The sequence below is a fragment of the Hyalella azteca genome, unplaced genomic scaffold (assembly GCF_000764305.2).
Source record: "Hyalella azteca isolate HAZT.00-mixed unplaced genomic scaffold, Hazt_2.0.2 contig10004, whole genome shotgun sequence".
In the NCBI taxonomy this organism is placed as follows: Eukaryota; Metazoa; Arthropoda; class Malacostraca; order Amphipoda; family Hyalellidae; genus Hyalella; species Hyalella azteca.
This window is the reverse complement of record NW_025940059.1, coordinates 308,481-328,137: the sequence shown is the minus strand read 5'-3', so window position 1 is coordinate 328,137 and position 19,657 is coordinate 308,481. Positions and strand designations below refer to the sequence as shown.

At 35.5% G+C, this 19,657-nt stretch overlaps 1 protein-coding gene across 1 annotated transcript; it reads left to right on the top strand.

Moving 5' to 3' along the window:
- Positions 1–344: 344 nt before the first annotated feature.
- Positions 345–15,607, top strand: LOC108676008 (muscle-specific protein 300 kDa-like). Its single transcript, XM_018164057.2, has 10 exons — positions 345–668; positions 7,344–7,544; positions 9,718–9,864; positions 10,280–10,454; positions 10,847–11,103; positions 11,234–11,513; positions 13,090–13,208; positions 13,810–13,950; positions 14,323–14,481; positions 14,864–15,607. Exons 1-10 carry the CDS (start codon positions 501–503, stop codon positions 15,035–15,037), a joined length of 1,821 nt encoding a protein of 606 aa, XP_018019546.1. The 5' UTR covers positions 345–500; the 3' UTR covers positions 15,038–15,607.
- The last annotated feature ends 4,050 nt before the right edge of the window (positions 15,608–19,657 follow it).

Genomic DNA, 19,657 nt, shown 5'->3' with positions numbered 1-19,657 from the left:
AAAAAGCTGCGATCGTAGTATATTTGTTTTTATCTTCGAAGGAAGTTGAAATAAATTTTTGTAGCCAGCATGTGAAAATGATCAAAAAGTTAGATTAACTACAGAGCTGGAGCTTCATCAAGAGCGAAGCTGTCGCCGCGGTTGCTCGCGTACAAGTGTCGGCGGCCGCGTAATGTGAGCCATGAGGGCGCTAGCGACCCTCGTCCACCCCGCGCTCATTGGTGATAGCTACGACTCCGTGACTCGAGATTTGGAGTAAAAAATAGCATTTGTCTGCATTCTTTGTCCTAAGATGCAGCGGCAAGTTCTAATTTTACGGAGCTAAGGCGGGCTTCGTAGAGCTGCTCGATTCAGTCTGCTGCGTACCAGAGACCCTCGAACTGGTGCTAAGCGTGCTAGGCTCTCTCTAGGTTAGCGGTTGAAGTTCTCCAGTCGTTCGTCGAGTTGTGCATAAATTTTGTCAGTTTTTACGCTGACTTAAAGCTACCACTGCCGCCAACATGACGTTCTGGCAGGAGAACTATGGCTTCGTCAAGGAAGTTTATGACTTCCGTCTTGCAAAATACCAAGAATGGATGGATAACTTGGAAGGCATCGTGAGCAAAGTGCTGTCTCAAAACGTACAGTACACGTACAAGGAGTTCAAGATCATCCAGGACTCCCTTACGGTAAGATATCTGTGGCCTGTCACTCAGTATCAACAGGTGTTCGTTCCCCTCAGTCGCAATGTCATCTCGAGGCAGGACCATGACACCTGTCAGATCATGGACACACCTTCAGGCAGTGACAGCTCAAACACGAGACACGCTAAACAAGAACGATCACTAGCTGTCAAGCAGCCAATCTGCACTATCTTGAGTTTATCAGGAAATTCAACATTGGAAGGAATTTTTAAACTAATGATTAGGGATCAATTACATTTACACAAACACATTTATAAAAAATATAAGCAACTTACTTGTACGAATATTTACAACTTTTCATAATGTTATAAGGAGATTGATTAATAATATTCATATCTATGTTCAAAATCATACGTTAATATTGAGTGCTTGTCCAATGAGGAGCGATTTAACAATTTATTTATCAGAAGTGACTTTTACCAAAAAATTTCCGTAAGGTGCGCATCAGAATTATATCACAGATATCAATAAATGATCGTGTGCGAGTTAAACAAGTGGTTTAAATCCAGGAGAAAGACCTCTTGCCAATTTCCGGTGCTTAGAAAAATATCCGAATATCATTCAACATCCGCAAACACAAAAAAGATGAGAAGTTAGCAAGAAAATACATGAAAATTTCACATAAAAAAGGGAAAAGTAAAAAATTCCAATAAGTATTTTAAGGAAATTGAAAATTTGTTCAGAAACTTGAATAATTTTTTTTGTACTCATAATAAGTAGAAATTCACTCAATGTGCTTCTTTTCTGATAAAAATAAAGGCTCCTGATAAAGTCGACTAAGAATTGTAGCTTATTCTGTCATTAATTTTTCCTTTCGATAAAAAATATTAATGTGACTGAAAAAATAGCATAATATACGACATCGAAGATTTGAATGGATTTCACACCTTGGACCGTCAACAGTGAATTTTTAATTCCCGCATTGATTTATATCTTCGCCTTCCTTGCAGCCCTGAAAAAATATCTGAAATTTTATTTACAAAGTATTTGGAGTATACATTAGAAACAAGCAACATATTCCAGTATCAAAGTTCACATTTAAAATAGACAATTTATTTAAAATCTTCAGAATGGCGTAATTAGAGGTTAATTTTTATTGGATTAATTTTTAATGGACAATTAAATGAGTAATAGGATTACTTAATTCATGTACTGCAGGTTTTTCTGGCAATTAAAAAGATTATAATTTATCGAGTAGTTAAATATATTCGATATACAGAGAAGTTTAGTATAAAACACTGTATGAAAGTGTCATGAATATGTAAATTCAGAAGGAGTGTGACAATCAAGATGGAATAGATTCTGCGAATGCTATATTGAAAACTAGTAGTCGAAAATATTCCAGCAGCAACTAGATACAAAAAAATAGTTTGAATTATTAATTCTCTCTTTCCGTTATGTAAAATTATAACAAAATATTTAATTTGTTTGTAAAGCGCTCACCTTCGAAATGAGCTTTCAAATCATCGCTAGAACGCGAGTGATGCATTATTCAAATTACAATGTCGCAAATTAATCTACATTAAATCAGCTAAGCTAGATCCAACCATAGAAAATAATAATCCACGAATAATTGAATAGATTGATCTTTTTCAGATTTTCTTCAGGCACAGAAGAAACAATTCTAAATATTCGACATGAATTTTATGGGACAAAATGACAACTTTATTATATCATTAACAATGCTGACGCTAGCATAGAAGTTTTCAGCAACCACCAGGATTGTACCTTATAATTCTATTCCGCAAACCTTATGCTTATGCACAAAGTTCTAAATATTTTTCGTAGGCTGAAGTTTTGATTGCATATAACTTAGTCATAGGCGCAATACGAGAAGCAGGAGGCAGCATTAACGCTGTAATGCGGCGCCTATATGAGAGCTGGCACACGTACAATGGAGGCGGTCGCTTGCGTATTCTTAAGCAATTATAGAGTAAAGCTTTTCTCTCTCTCTTGCTATTGTAGCTCTTAGGTCCGGCCTTGGCAGCAGCATGAGCTCGCACCCATGCCAATTTCTTCCCTGCACCTGTTATTTGCAGACCCGTAATTAAAGCGGCGCATTCAATGCACCACAGATACAGCTTTGTCAGTGGGAGCCACTGATATATTACTGTCATATCTACTAAACACGTCGATAAAAAAATCGAGATAAATGCACTGCAAAAGTGATCATATATTTTAATACTAATTTTAATGAAATGGCTATCACACAATAAAGCATATTAGCAATAATTAGGCTACTCAATTTGATCGTAATGAATAGTGCAAAATTATGTGCTGATGTAATAAGTGAATCATGTAATGTATAGGTATGAGAATATTTACTGGCAGGAAAAATGCTTCGTACATTTTTTTCATTACTCACTGATGCCGCGGACGAAATATAGTAAAAAAGATCCCACAGAGATTGGTTATATGGAAATCCTGGTCAACGCAGAATAAAAGCCTGAACTATTGCCCAAATTAAAAATTAACTTTGAATGAAACGGAAATTTTTATGTTTTCTCCAATTTATGCAGGAATATACCTTAAATTTATTGGCCGGAATTTTATTTGGAAAATAATTGATATGGTTTCAAAAATGCTACTTAAGGTTTCTTATTAATTGATTTTAATAGCATTTCTGTAGCACAACATTTAATTTGATTTTTACTCTAAATCGGTTGATTTTATGACTAAAAATAACATTCGAATGCCTTATACTCATTCAATATATGTATTATTGATATTGATTGACGATAATAAATTGAAGATTATGCACAAAAACCGTAGAGTTTTTTACACTGATTAGATATTTTTAGAAACGGATATTCCGAAGTTTTGCTGTAATGATACCGATTTGATTTGAATACTAATGCACACTCGTTTAGATTTATTTAGGATAATTATGAACTGCCTCCAACAAATTCTTAAATTTGATACAATGAATTCAAAATATAAATTTCAGACCATCTTATATCCCCTTTAAGCCATCATAATGTTTGTAAAGTATGTTATTAGCTCAGCACCCAGATAGTCGCGTGGTAACTTTAAGTTTTTGAGACTAGCAGTGAATGTTCTTATTCATCAACAGCAAAGGTAGACTGACAGTGACATATTAATGGCATTCCAAGCTTAGACAATTTATTTATTGCAGAAAGATAACGCATTAGAATTTGTCCAATATTGGCTGAGATTTGCGTGGCAACCTCCTGTATAGCTGCTTCCACAATCAGGAAACGCTCATGCGTTGGGCTTATTATCTAAATTATGGTTATTTATAAAACGATTTGAACTAATGATGACATTCTCAGTTTTATAAATTATAGTCAAGGTATCATACTGACGTATACTACCAGATGTCAATTTGGACTAAGTTTTTTCAATGCGAAGAATATTTATTTGGGACATTAAATATTCGATATCATAACTGATAATTTTTCCAGTGTTTAGATGAAGTAAACATTGAAACCTGAGCACCCAAAGTGAATGTGCTTGTTGCAGAAAACGGCCATATCAATGGTTATATTATTATTATTTTTTAAATAATATATGGGTAATTATTGTGACAAACAATAATTATCTGTAGAATTGTCTCTTGAGTTAGAACTACACAATTTACAGAAGTTTTACATTTATGTCTACATCTCTTAAATCTCTTTACTTAAGACTACTTTAATAAAATGTTCGTGAATACGTAAATAAAGCAATACTGAATTCAAAGGGCACACTAAAATAAGCGGCAATTTCACGTGCCGTTGTTTCTCATGACAAAAAATAGAGCAAAAAAGATCTGTGGTGCCTGCTTTGTTAGACAAATGACCTGTTGGTCGACTCTAGACGCCAAACATAGCTTTTGATGCCGCAAACTCAAGAATATTTAGCCACACATTTATTGAATTTCTTGAAAATGAACAACGTATACATTTGTAATTCAGATCCGGACATTACTTGAAGATTAATTTAGGGGAATTGTAGTACTGGATTAAAAAAAAAATCTTGTGTGTATAATCGAAGAAGTGTTCAAATTTTGCTGCATGAAGAAATATGCATCATTTACCATTTAACGGCATTCTCACTTCTCGAATAGTTCGAGAAGTTTTATATTGGAAAAGACCATTGACTCTAGTTTCTAAACTAGAAGCATACAACATTATTTAATATGAAAATTTTTTATCTTATTCTGTGGTAAACTCTGAGCATGTACGTGTCAGGAAATACGTGAAAGTAGGCGTATCTTTAAATAAATTAAAACACTAAAGAGTCGTTTCCGCTCTTATTTTTTTTTATAAAATTACAGTATGCGCAGAGCGTCAAACAAGTACAAACATATCATCCTTCATCATCAGCAAAATTGAAATCGTCATTAGAATTTATTAAAAAAATTACTGTCACTGAGATAATCAGGCAATAAGACAAGCACTCACGTGTATGCCAGATCAAAACATCAATATAAATCTAGGAATGAATCGTAACATTGTTTTAGAGATGTTAGATATACCATTTACACGTTATTAATGGGCGCAAGAAATAGAAGAACGTGGCCTGGTTTATGGCAGCTCCTGTCAAGGCTAGTGGTTTTATGGTCGGAATAACTGAAGTTTCTCTGTCTTTATGATCGTTCGTAATCGTTTCATGGCCCATATTGATCGTAATGAAGCGGGCACGAGCGCATCGAGTTATATTTCTTTTTCTAAAGTTTGATTTTAATTTGAAATTATCGGAGGATCAATACCATTACTATGAAGTTTGACATGAACTACAGAAGTAATAATTTATTTGTGCATCTAATTTTTTAATCAAGGCGGAAATGATAATTAGCTGATGATTATAGAAAATGAGGAGTAAGCTGTATTAGGACAAATGTAAAATTTGCACTTTTCAATAGTTTTATTCAGACTTGTTATGATGCGTTTAAAAGGATTTCGCAATTTTTCAATAAATCTTCGTAGACATGAACTATAAGAACAATCCCAATGATAGTTGCAAATGCGATTACCGTGTGCATCGGTTTCCATAATACTTACGGTAGATCCCACTCGGCTAAGTTTTGAAGAACATCAATAATATTGCTCCTGAATTAAAGTTCACGCTGCACGACAATGTAACGTAAAGTTCGATTTTTCATACGCCCGTAATCTAGCGCCAGATTTCGCTTTTAGCTGCATTGAGCATTGTGAAATATATGAATTTATTCAGCAATAATAGAACTTCACAAATCCAACATAAGAGAGAAAAGGGTAAAAAGGCAGAAGAGAAAAAATTTAAGAAATATTTTCATGTGATATGCTCAAGCATCTCTATAACGACCAAAAAGACATTAATTTAAATTAGAGCAATAACAAAATGTTTTGAAACGGCTTGTTTTTATTTGTTTTTATTTCTCTGAAATTTGAAGTAGAACCCTAAGACCTTGTTTTATTCAAAAATTTATTTTATTGCTTCACGAATGGGTTTTTTTAGTAATGCATTTTAATAGTGCGTAATGTCAAGCGACGAGTTTTTGAAATATGCGCTAGAAAACGTACGTGAAATGTTATAAAAATTTCTACCACGAACAAAATTTCGAATTTATTCCCCCTGATATTTCGCTACATCGTAAGCCCCTTCGTATTTTCCCTAACGTAATAAATGTTTCGTGATTTTGGCGACTGTCTTGCGGCATGCCGGCATTGCGCCAAATTTAACCGTGCCAACGCTGTGAAGGCTTCGCGTTTTATTTTTCTGTAGCCGAGAAAATAATGAGGCGTTTGTTCATTAATGCGACCAGCTTTAATGATTACTTGTTTATAATCAAGTCACACAATTAATTTATTAAATGCTGCTGGTGTCATCCTCCCCAATCGATCCTTATCGTGGGCAAACAGGCACATTTTCACGTGCGATGCGGATATGTTTATAAAGTTCACTCGACATTTTTGTAGCAGTGAATTAAATTGAACAATTCTTTAACTATATTTATTACAATGTCGCATTAAAATATTTTAACCTAATAAACTCTCTTCCTATGATCCTTTAGATTCAATGACCGTAGGGAAAATGTTTTTGAGGTTGCCGGACTTTCAGTTGCTGTATTTCAAAATAGATCGCAATAAGCTATAGAAATTTTTGTTTATTTTCCTTGCAATATTGTTTTGCTGGCATTTATGAGACTTTAAAATCAAAATTGAAAAGGTTTTATTTAATTTGTTCGAATAAGTGAAGCATCATTCGCCCACAAATAAACCGTTCCAAAGGAAGTAAACAATGTGAAAATTTAATCCAGAATAATTTTTCAAATTGTAAAATCATTAATTTATTCCATATTAATTTTGTTCGAAAATTTTGGTATCTGATTTTTCTTATTATAACAATTTTTATTTTCTATTTAGTACTTCTTGAATTTGGGTTAATTGCTTGCAACTTTTTTCCTGCGGCTTAGCGGAAAACTATAAACCTTGAATAACAGACGCAATATTTTCACAACCACATGTTCTGGAAGGGAGGAAATAATTTTGGTAAATCGATCGAACTTATTGTGTTGGATTATGGTGTCCCCATAGCCAAAATAAGATAACAATATGTCCAATCAATATAACCATCAAGTGAAATGTACCTAGATATTATTACCAATACCGTACTTGGAGGACAAGAACAGATGAACTAATTGATTTAATAATATTATTCTGTCATTGTTTGCAGTCACTATGCCGCGATCTGGAGAAGGAAGGCATGAAGGAGTGGCTGGACCTGATGCTCGAGAAGGTCGCCATCAGAGCATCGGATGAGGGAGGTCCGTCGTCGAGAGACAAGGAGCTCAGAAATGCTGAGAAGAAGAAGCTCCAGGCTCTCATCGAGCGTCACGACAAGCTCATGCCGCCTACAATCGAGACTCAAGCCAAGGTGAGGCAAGTTATCGAGAGGTTCATTGCTCATAAACGTTCAGGCATTTGTGGTGAATTTCTTGCGTCCAGATTTTTCTAGGCATTTTTACATCGAGCCTTCGTAATGCGTTACGTACATCTAGCTATCGTAATGCATTCTTTGCATGAAGCATCTGCTGTGCATTTCCTACATCGAGCTTTCTAATGCGGTTCCTACATCAAGCTTTTTAATTCATCTCTCACATAGAATTTTTTGATGCATTTCCTACATCCAGTCATTGAAAATCATTTCATACATCGAGCCTCTTTTATTGAGAATTTCTTACATCGAGCCTTCGTAATGCATTTCTTGCATCGAGCCTTCGTAATGCATTTCTTGCATCAAGCCTTCGTAATGCATTTCTTGTAAAGAGCCTTCGTAATGCATTTCTTACATCGAGCCTTCGTAATGCATTTCTTGCATCGAGCCTCCGTAATGCATTTCTTGCATCGAGCCTCCGTAATGCATTTCTTACATCGAGCCTCCGTAATGCATTTCTTGCATCGAGCCTCCGTAATGCATTTCTTTCATAGAGCCTTCTTAATGCATTTCTTACATCGCGCTTCTGTAACGAATTTCTTACGTCGAGTTTCTTAATGAATGTCTTACATCGAGCCTTTGTACACTGCCATTTCCTACATCGAGCCATTGAAACGCATTTCCTAGATCGAGCTTTTTGATAAATTTTTCAAATTGAGCCATCGCTGTGCATTTTGGACATCGTTCCTTTTAAGGTGTTTCTCACATCAATGGGTCGATGCTAGATATGATAATCGGAAATATACATTTGACTAGACTTTGATAACCTACTAATCCACGCATCATATTAGGAAAACTCCATCAACCGCCATTATTAGGAAAATTCCTAGACCATCATTAGGAAAATTCATCAATGGTGATAATTTACCTAAATTATGAAGGTCTCCAACGTGTTGTCACTGACACTGTTTCAGTAGCTAAATATTTCAGAGCCTGGATTGTTTGCATTCGTAAGTGGTGATCAGTTTCTTCTAACACTCAGACGAACAAAATCATTCAAAGATGCACTTTTAATTGAATCAAAGTTATCTAAACAAAGCTAAAATTTTGGTATGTTATTCGCATTCATATCTAAGGAATGAGTCATATTCGATCACTATAGTGAGCGTACCGCAACTAAAATAAGTGAGGATCAATAATAACCGAAACAATTTAATTAGATGTTTAGCATCAGTCGTTCGCACACTTCTGGATCATTTCGGGTGTTGTTTACAGTGAGGCAATGTACACGTAAGTAGGCTGCCTTTTGTTGTTGTCAGGTACCAGTACATTGTACAACGTGTATAAGTTGTTCAAGATGATTTACTGCACGCCTAACGAGTGCTGGATCCAGGTAATTATCCTTCAGTTGTTTCAAGACGTGTTCGCAAATATCATTAAATTCGTGATCGTCTTTCATCACAGAGGCGATAACCGAAGGCTCGTGACCACTGTTATCTTATGGTATACTGGTGAAATGGTTATTCGAGAATAAAGTATCATTGTTAACAACCAAGCTGTGAACTTATAAACCTATTTTGGAACCATTTATTTTTATTTACTTTTAAAATTGTAGTAACGGACACAAGTATGTTGAACAACTGGATATCATATAGGGAATTTGCGTAAAAAAAATGTTTATGGTTCAAAACCATGAAGGTATACCATAACATTCTTTGTTTTTGTTCATGACTGTGAAGTGACTTAACGCTCCAGCATTCGTCATTACTAATAATTAATAAAACCTTACCACCACTACATACCATACCTCAGAATATTGTATTAAAAATTTTCAGCATAAATAAATGACGACGAAATGTGCTAGTATGCCAGGGCGACATGTAGAGATGGTGAATAATGTGCCCCGGCTCAAAGGAAGCGATGCACGCTCGTTGCTATAACGCATATGTTGACAACATTAAATAATTGCCCCGGCTCACAGGTAGAGATGTACGCCCGCTGCTACGCATATGTTGACAACATTAAATAATTGCCCCGGCTCACAGGTAGAGATGTACGCTCGCTGCTACGCATATGTTGACCACATTGAATAATGTGCCCGGCTCACAGGTAGAGATGTACGCTCGCTGCTACGCATATGTTGACAACATTAAATAATGTGCCCGGCTCACAGGTAGAGATGTACGCTCGCTGCTACGCCTACGGTGACGACATCAAGCCTACCATGAAGACCCTGGAGGAAATGCGTCATCTTTCCAGCAAGGAAATCCACCCCCACAACATGAACATGGTCGAGGAGCAGATCGAGAAAGCTGAGAAGGTGAGTTCAACGACTTTATTACAATCAGCCTTGGTAAATACAGAAATTTTGAAGAAAGAGAATAGCATGGAGCACATTGCTATAATTTATGTCTCTTTATAATACGTTTTCATTCTTTGAAAATCACTTTATTCCTGTATAAATGTTTATAATTTCATTTAAGAATTAATCGTTTACTTTCTTTTAAAATCACAACATTTCTGCATAAACGTCTTTAAAAATTTAAACATATCATGTAGTGAAACAAAGACGTCTGCGAAAAGGTGTCTCTACCTTCATTCTAAAAATCAATATCTAATTTTTCATAACATATCACCATAACTGAAGTTCAAACTTTGCATATAACATTAGCCGAAGTCAAACGACGGAGAAAATATTTCCATCACAATTTATTTTTATGTGATGAACACCGCAGGTAATCAACACTGTGGAGAGCAGCCGTGAGCAGTACGAAGAGTTGCTCAAGCGCGGCCAGAAGCTCGTCAAGGGCGAGAACGTCGCGCCGTTCCTCTTCGGCCTCCTCGAGAAGCTCGAGCAAACATGGGCGGAGGCCAACGAGAAGTCAAAGGCTCGCCTCGAAATGCTTACCAGTAAATGCATTCATGTGTATCAAGTAGTATGTCCATTGATAAGATAATGTGAAATTGTATTAATGTCCCCAGTGGTATATTGTATTGAATGTCGGTTTCAATCATTGATGTTAGTCTCCATATTCGCTTTTCAAATAACTATAAGGCTTGTTTTGTTTCTGTGTATAAGATAGTTTGTCCATTGATTAGATAATGTAAAATTGCATGTATGTCATTGTATTGAATATCGGTTCCTATAATAGAAGTCTGTAACTATAATGCTTATTTTGTCTTTGAACTTTCAAAACAATTGGCATCAGTAACATATAAACTAAACAGATATTTGAAAGTTACGAAAAGAGAAAACAAATAGCGATGCATCATGACTGCATGAGAAATGTCGACATTTGCAGACTCTGCCAAGGACTGGGAGACCTACGATGAGATGCGAAATGCCATCAACGAGCCCATCGAAAAGCTCGAGAAAGACTACAAGAACTATCGTAAGTTCTACGATCCCGTCATGTTCGCTAAGAAGCTCGCATCTAAGAAACAGGTCTGGGAGGAATGCAAGAAGCAGTGCGATGAAATGTACCAGACAATCAAGAAATGCTACAACACCATCATCGTCCTGGCTGGTGATGAGAAGAAGGAGTTCCTTGATAGAGAAGTAAGTCTCATATTTTTAACAGGCAGAACAAGTGATGCTATTGCATGCTTTCCGATCGTTATTTATTATTATAATCTTCAGAATTAATGTCCAATTATTTCAACACTGCTATTATGATTGCATTGTGCAGGTGGCTGAGGTCGAAGAGAAGATGCAGATCATCGAGAAGTGCGAGAAGAAGTTGCTCAGCATGTCCAGTTACAACGACAGGCTCACCGACGCCGTCAACAGAACTAGGGCCCTGCAAGAGTGGGCATCGCCTTCCAACTCCAAGCTGAAGGAGATCTGCACGAGCGACACGCTCACCCCCGAGGACCGTGTTAAGGAGATCCTCATCCTTCAGGAAGAAGCTAACCAGAAGAGGCCTCTGCTGGAACCCCTCACTGCTGATTACAAGGCTCTGCTCACAGGTGACACTTGGTGGAATCTCGGCTGCATGTGAAAATACCTGAATTATTTTTAGGAACATCATAGCTGGAATCGAAGACGCAGATATCCGATTTGATTCTAATGATTCGTAGTAGGAATTTGAAAAAATTTGAATATTAATCGAAATGAAAGATTGTAATATTAATCGGAATGATTTCCACACTAACAGGAATGCATTCCGTACAAATTAAATAGTATTTCGTCGTTCTCAATATATGATTCGGTGATGTACAGTTTGTTTTGAATATTTCATGATTGCACGGCAGTTAAGCCGCAGTACGGTAGCTGAGCTGATGTAAGCCGATAAAACGTCAATTTACTTGCAAGGTGTGACGCACGTTCACGGGCAGATAGTTATAAATTCAAGTATATTATTAACTTGTAAACTTTTAATTCCTTCAAGTTCGAAACTATTTCATTTGCAGTCAATTAAGATCAACCACAATAGCGCTTTCATTGATATATGCATTAGTACTTACTTCATTAGTAGTTTTGATTTTGTATCTCAGAAACAAAAGTACTAAAGAAAAAATATATTTCTTTTTTTCAGAAAATAAAGAAGAAAGAACCACGAAAATCCGGAGTGGTTATTGATACCGCAAGTGCGATATTCCATCGTAGACGCCATGAGGTTGAGCTCCATACGTTTAAATTTGCAAAAGAAAAACTCAGTTTTCGGTGTGGATTAATTTAGCTTCTTTTCTGATTTAAAAAACGAAAATTTTCTGTTTATAATAACCAAATGAGCCACTGCAGTTTTTTCTACCGTATTTTCTTTTGATCGTAAGAATTATTCCCTAATCTATATACGTTTTTATTGAAATGAAGATCGTTTTCTTCGTTAGTTTTGCGTTCAAGACTATTATGAGTTTTCTCTCTGATTTTTATGCCTTTACTTCCGGACGACTGCAGTTTTTTTCCGTTAATGTTTCGATTAAGACGATTTTTCGCATATCGTGCATCATAGTTTCCGTTTACCATTCGTTCGACACAATTACTCCGTTACTATAATGCGTTTCATTTTCAATAAATGAGGTTGCTTTCGCATTTATGATGGTTTCCGAGCTACTGTTTATTGCCTGGCAGGTTCCTTAATTTTAATTATGATAATTTATTAAAACGTATTTCGTTTCTGCCATTCTCCATTTCATTTACATTGATTTACGATTAATGGAATTAAGTGCAGGTTTAAATTTTATTCTATTATATTATTTAAGAAAGTATTTTTACCTATTTTTTTGTGGTTGCAGTTCAATAGAACAATATTTGTTTATGAGTTATGCTAAATTTCATGTGCATTTTTTTGTGTCATAGTTCCGACTTGATGTCAATTCAGTTGCCTTATATTCTTGTAGTGACGCTTAATAGGACTAAATATCTTTCCATTCCTTATTTATTGAAATTTTATAACTGAATTTTGGAAATATTACCCTGATATCTGGTACATTCAACACGCTGCATGGAACTTGTTTGTAGTATAAAAGGTAGTAAAAGAGAAATTACCTGTCATAAATTAAATTATATTTAGATCTTAAATATTAATTATACATTCAATAGATGAAGACCTCGAGAAGTCCGAGACTGCCAAGACTACGCTGGCGGACTTCGAGGAGACCAAGAAGTTCGTCGAGGAAGTCTGTGATGATATTGAGAAGGAAGCCACCTCGATATCAGTGGTAGGTGACTATCATCCGTAATAATATAATATAATTTCATAATATAATATAATTTTATAATTATATAATATTTAATATAGTTTCATGTAACATTTAGCTACGATTACTCATGCTGACCCCGATATACTAACAATATCGTTACTTGTTCTAATGAGATATTGGTCACTTCGACTATAAGATAGCTTACAAATGACAACATGAATTCGTCATGATATATGCGTCCATATTTTCCAATGAACAGCGGAAAATGGAATCCGGTTCTAAACAAGTTAATTCAAATGAAAAGGAAATTATAATAAATGAGCGAATACATTCCTATTGCGTTTGAACTGAAAAATGCCACGGTGCGTCTAAATGGAAACTTTTGTTTCTTAAAAAGACGAAGTGAAGCATTACAGACGATTGTCAATTGCATTAAAAAACCGCCTTGAAGACCATTAAGGTCGAATATTCGGTGCTAGGCAGGACTCTCAGATAATGGACCAATTTCATTTCAATCCATTTTCTCCTACAGCTTTAGAGGCTTAGAAATATTTCAACTATTTGTGCCAAAAGTGATTTTTTTTCGAGTAATATTAAATAAATATATATTCGTGGTCAGGACGATCGTCTCTACGCCGATTACTACTGCATCGTCAAGGAGGCCGGTCCTTGGGTTGACGATGCCGAGGCTAAGTCTAAGGAGCCGCTGACCAAGCCACAGACCCTTGAGGACGCCTTGGCTCTCCTTGAGAACCTCCAGGTAAGGGCTTCTGTCCATGCAGTCTTTTATACTACATCGAAAACGGAGGCAAATATTATGAAGAAAAATAAGTAGGAGCTTGTGTTGTGAGAAAAGTCGTTTCTTGAGCTAGTCAATCAACCATACCTAGATTACGAGGCAACATTAACAAAATCATTGATTAGAATATCTTTCTAAAATATATAATGGATACAGGCAGATATGGGACATCCTTCCAACCTCACACTGAAACAACTTTTTACAATTCAATATAGGATTTCCATTTAGTTGAACTCATCAACGTGCAGAATTTTTTCCTGATAAAAGACTGTAACATCACACATGTATAAATATTTCAATACTATAACGGCTGTAACACATTTTTTTCATCAGGCTTTCGATGGAGTCTGCCTAGAGAACAAGTCGAAGCTGGAAGATGCAGCGAAGGCGCGAGCCTCCATGGAGAAGCCCAGCAACACCGAGAACATGGTTGAGAAGCTCACGCCGCGCTGGGAAGGCGTCAAGAAGGTTTCCGAGGAGCGCATTGGCAAGGTGAGGATGAGGAACATTACCGCAAAAAAATTAAAGGGGAAAATGAACACAGGAAATAAAAATTTCGATCTGCTTTGGTGTTATGATAATATAATATTGGTTTTGAGAAGTATCACACACTTTCACTCTCACATGCGTAAGTTAACAGTTTTTTCGCGTTTGATACCAAATTATATAACAATTATAGTAATATTTTCGTTGAAATTTATAAATCATTAGACGTTCGGCGACGGTTAAAATTTAAAGTGCATTCATCTAACAGAGTAGGTTCACCTGAAGACATGATTTGACGATTTTTGTGGCTCGTTTAGGTTCTTAGTAAATGATATGTATGTCAAACTGAAATTTATTAAACCGATAACGCACCGATTATCTTATACAGATTGAGACTTTGGTCAAGACTTGGCAGGAGCTGAAGTCCACCACAGAAGACTTGGCCACAAAGATGTCCGAAGTCCCCAAACAAGATGAACCCAACATCGAGGAGCTCGAGAAGGTCTTCACCAGCATGAAGGACCTCTTCGCAAAGAAAAAGGAGCTAATTGGAGCCGTCTAAATATCCAAGACTCAATTCCTTGTATTCGTTTTCATATAAACACGTGCTTATTGGCTGCTTGGTTTCATATCTAATGACGCGAATCGAAGTGCGTTGTAGAAGATGTTATTTATTATGCATATGTTGATGCAGCAGCAGAGGACTGACAGCAACATCTTGGTGCTGAATACTGAATAAGAATAATTGATTATTTAATTATCATGTATGAATCCATTACAGTCATAGAATGTGGGTGAACTGTGACTTTTTTGTACCCTTACATTTTTTGTTTGTGCATCGTCTATTTTATTGTCAGTGAAAGATGTACGTATGCAGAGCTGAATAAAAAAATAAAAATTATCATTCATTCAATTCAATTCATAGATGAAAGCTAATAAATTTCATTAAACGTCAAGTAAAAGACAGATACAGACGGATTACACATTTGCTCAAATAAAGTTGCCAAATCGTATTACCAAGTTTTATTAAGATTTTAAATCCGCGCGTTGATCGTTACGTGCGCTTATTTTAAATCATTCAATGTGTTTCAATTATTTTATAATTAAGATCCAATAAACGATCAAAAACATTTGTGGTACTGTGTTTGGACTTTTTATCCACTATGCTTCGGTTTAAATTAGGCGGATGTTATTGGCTGACTAAAACCATTTTTGCAAACAAAGAGCAATCAAAATAATCAAGTAAATCTGTGGTGATAAAAAATAAATAAGCCATTTTACCACTCACTTGAAGAGCCGATTACTTTGATAACTCAAGAACTTCGAGTAAATATCGTGATAATTACAGAACTTTGGCCAACATGATCGAACTATTTTTGGAAAAACCACAAATGAATAAGAACCAACTTTGACCGGAAAGGTTCTTGTTTCTTCATTTCAGCGTGGACGTGAGCCTCAGTTCTGACCAGGAGATGGCAATTTTTGTTGGCTGTCTCCTCGTAGTTCTCCATAATGCATGAGGCAAAAGTTTGAAAGCTTGTTCGGTGGTCTTACGGGAGTGATAAATTGCCAGCTCGGGGGATTCGTGAGGTACCGTAAGCGAATCAAGAGCCTCGTATGTACACGCCAGCTGTGAAATTTCTGTAACTGTGATGAAAGTTTTTTGGGGAGATGTCAGACAACGAATAGAATGGATTGCATGTTTTGAACTCATGAATACGTGGAATCGCATTTCGAGCTTAATATTAACGATTTTAATTTCTTTAATTTTCAAATATTATGATTTCATATAATGCAATTTTTAATGGAATATAAATAATGAATAATGCAATCAACGTAATGAAATGAACATATACACAAGAAATTTTAGATGCAAAATAGTGCTGTTCAAAGCAACTGACTTTACTTCAATATATAAAGTGAATCATAGAAAATTCTCAAGAAGATATAAAATATCATTATCACTGAAAAATCACTGTATATGAATGGGATAATAATAAAAAATTCTTAATTATTTTATATATCTGTTAATTACCCTCATGAATTTCCCAACATATGCCTATAGTTCATTGATATACGTAGAATTTTTAGACGGTCGAGTCAGAATTGGAAATTCTCGTGGCTTTTTTTTTTATTTATGCCGTTCCTTTTTTATCTTGGCGAACGTCAGAGCCTGAATGGCTGAAAAAGATTAATAAGCCCGGCGAGGATATTAGCGGTCAATAAGTCTTTTCAAAATATTTCAGAAAAACGTCGAGATATGGGATGACAGCCTCCGACGTCGGTGATGACACAATTCTTTTAGGTGCAAATGATGTTTAATAATTTAATTATTGCATCACAGTGTTGAATTAGTTTAGTAATTTTTTATGTGTTTGTGGCATCAAATATAACTTGGCATCATTTACGGGCTTTGATTTTAACGCCGGAAGCTCAGATAGCTATCAAAACTTTCTATCCAAAACAAAATATGAAGTTCGAAAATTTATTGTAAACTTATTTCACCCAAGCTGTTCAAATCAATAAATAATATTGTCTATCACACGAGCAACAATATAAATGGAAAAAGTTCCGTATTGAATCATCATTCATCAATACTACGATTATTCTTCATTTGTACACACAGCACTGCAGCGCCTGCGTATGTAAAGGCATTCAACATAAGACGACGTACTCATGAATAGTGCAGTGTAAACATGCAATAATAATGGGTAAGCGAATTAACCATGACTTGAATTCATCACCAGCACCCCCAGACGCAGGTCATAAAGAACAGCCGCGTCTCTTCTATTGCTCTATACGACAAAAATCGCGAAAACCCTTTATTTATTTTTACGGGAGCTTATAGGACCCTCGTAAAGTGACGCTCCCTTAAAAACAGCCTCGCGTCAGAACCTTGAGAGCCTCTTACTTCAGAGTGAAGCTTTAAGAAAACTTAACCCAACAAATTGAAAAAAAGGGCGACCAAATATTTTTCTTCAATAAGTAACGTAATTTCATGAATCCAGGAAATTTGCTTCATGAGTGTTAATGTAAGAATTATGTGGTGTACAGTATAATTAGTCAGTCTCACGAGGCTGACTTATTCCAGGCTTCTATCGAACACATAATTTAAGAAGAGCAATTTATTTGAATGCACTGAGTTACTGACAATAATTGTATAGTATCTTTAACTTACAGAAATAGACATTTTCAATTCCACTATCCAATTCAGGGAATAGAAAATGCCAGTTGTACAAGGAATAATTTTGAGCGATAAAACGGTTTTATAATAATTTGGTTTGCTTGTATGTCTGAATTCCCTTTATATCACATATTTTGTTATATCCGACGACTGCTTAATTAAGTGGATAAATCAATGTATGGTCCAACAATTACTCTTGAATTATCATTCATCATTTCTAGATGACGAAGCGTGAATGAATTTATTCTTCCAAATAAATTTTCAAATTACTCAGTATTAGTTTTTGTATATTCCCCTGCAATTGTATCGGGGGTATTAAGCTCATAACTTTAGAACTTTGCTTCAAATTTAAACTTTTACTGCTACTTTCCACGTGTTCTCGATTCTGAGTAGAGTGAATATCAATGTTATGAATGGTGCCATTTAAACTTTCTGCGTAAAGTTGATAATTCAAATTGCAGAAGGGGAATACTTTGCAAAAGATTAAAATTCGGTACAGATGACAGATTTTAATGGAAGATCTGAATAAAAGTCGATTAAATTTGTTTAATCTTTCCACCGATCAAAGAACTGAAGATGCACAGAGTGATCAAAAATTCAACGTATGTAAGAACGATCTCTGTCGGCTGATGCTCACTGGGGATGTTTCACTTCACTTTAGGCATGTGTGAGGGACTTTAATAAATCGTTTAGTTAATTGCAATCATTAATTGATTTAGAGACATTTACTTTCTCTGTCGATGAAGATCTCGGAATATTTTTTGAGCTGGAACGGTAATAATTTACTACTACATCTCAAGAAAACAATAGTTATACTCATTAAATAGTCATGAATTTAATTCCAAATCTTTTAATTACGCTGGTCTTCACAAGCAGCTAGTGTCAGTTGCGCGTGGATAGCGTAAGATGGATTTTGCAAGCCGAGTTTCTTCATCATGAGTTCAGACAAACGATAACAATTTTATTTGCTTAAAATTCTCTCAGATGAAGAAAGTACAAAATAATTTTGCGCTAACGAAGGAGGCCATTATATTTGAAAAGAAATTTACGATACTCGTATTTTTTTGTAACGATGCATGCATTTTGAGTAGCGTAATATGTAATTAATTCTGATGTAATGTATTAATATGTAATTAATTCTGATGGAAAGGGAGCACCGATAGTGAGTGAATCATAAAGCATGCATGGAATGCTACGAGCAAAGGACAAATAGGAGCAGGTGTTCGATAAATAACGCTCTCTAATTTTAGGTTAAGCTCAAGGTGTGACAGAAACACTATTCATGAAAAATTGCGGTGATAGAAGAAAGACATTTTTCAACCTAAGGTACTGATGAATACCTTAGTTTTCCTGGCATGTCCATTCTTTGCTTAGGACACAGTTTGGACCGGGCATAAATTAATTATCATAAATAGATTTTAATTAAGCATCTGGCTTTATCATATGGCTTTTAGCCATAGAGAGCTAGAGCATCGGAAACTTGATAAGTTTTTGCTAGAATATATAATCTTGATAATGTGAACCCTCAATGTACACTTTCCGCATTCTGCCTTCCGTAAATTCTCAGCTAACGAGACAGAATACAAATCCAAAACGTTTAACAAAATCTATAACATTTAATATTGCTTCATAATGCTGCGTAAATAATGCTTGACTGTTTCTATTCCAAACAGTGTAAACTGACAGAAAATCTATCGCGGGAATAAAAAAACAATTCATTCAATTTTGTACAACATGCGAGAGTTAGAGAAGAATCGGAATATTTTGCTCATTATTTTCTTGCCAAAATGATGAAAAAATATGGTACTTCATTTGTCGTGCCTGGGCGGTAGAACATAAGTCATAAATGCTGGTGATTGTTAAAGAGGAATTTTGAATATCTTGCAATCGTCATGTCGGGTCGGTTATCTCATGGAATGCGCAGGTTCTGTCGCGTCTATGCAGAGAGGGAACTGAAATTTAATGAGAAATCATTAAATGAATAATGAAATAATAAAA

Excerpts from the sequence above, each read along its gene's own strand:
- LOC108676008 (XM_018164057.2), top strand. The coding sequence starts at position 501 with ATGACGTTCTGGCAGGAGAACTATGGCTTCGTCAAGGAAGTTTATGAC. Across the intron at positions 9,865-10,279 it reads AGATCGAGAAAGCTGAGAAG|GTAATCAACACTGTGGAGAG; the intron begins GTGAGTTCAACG and ends TGAACACCGCAG. Across the intron at positions 11,104-11,233 it reads AGGAGTTCCTTGATAGAGAA|GTGGCTGAGGTCGAAGAGAA; the intron begins GTAAGTCTCATA and ends TGCATTGTGCAG.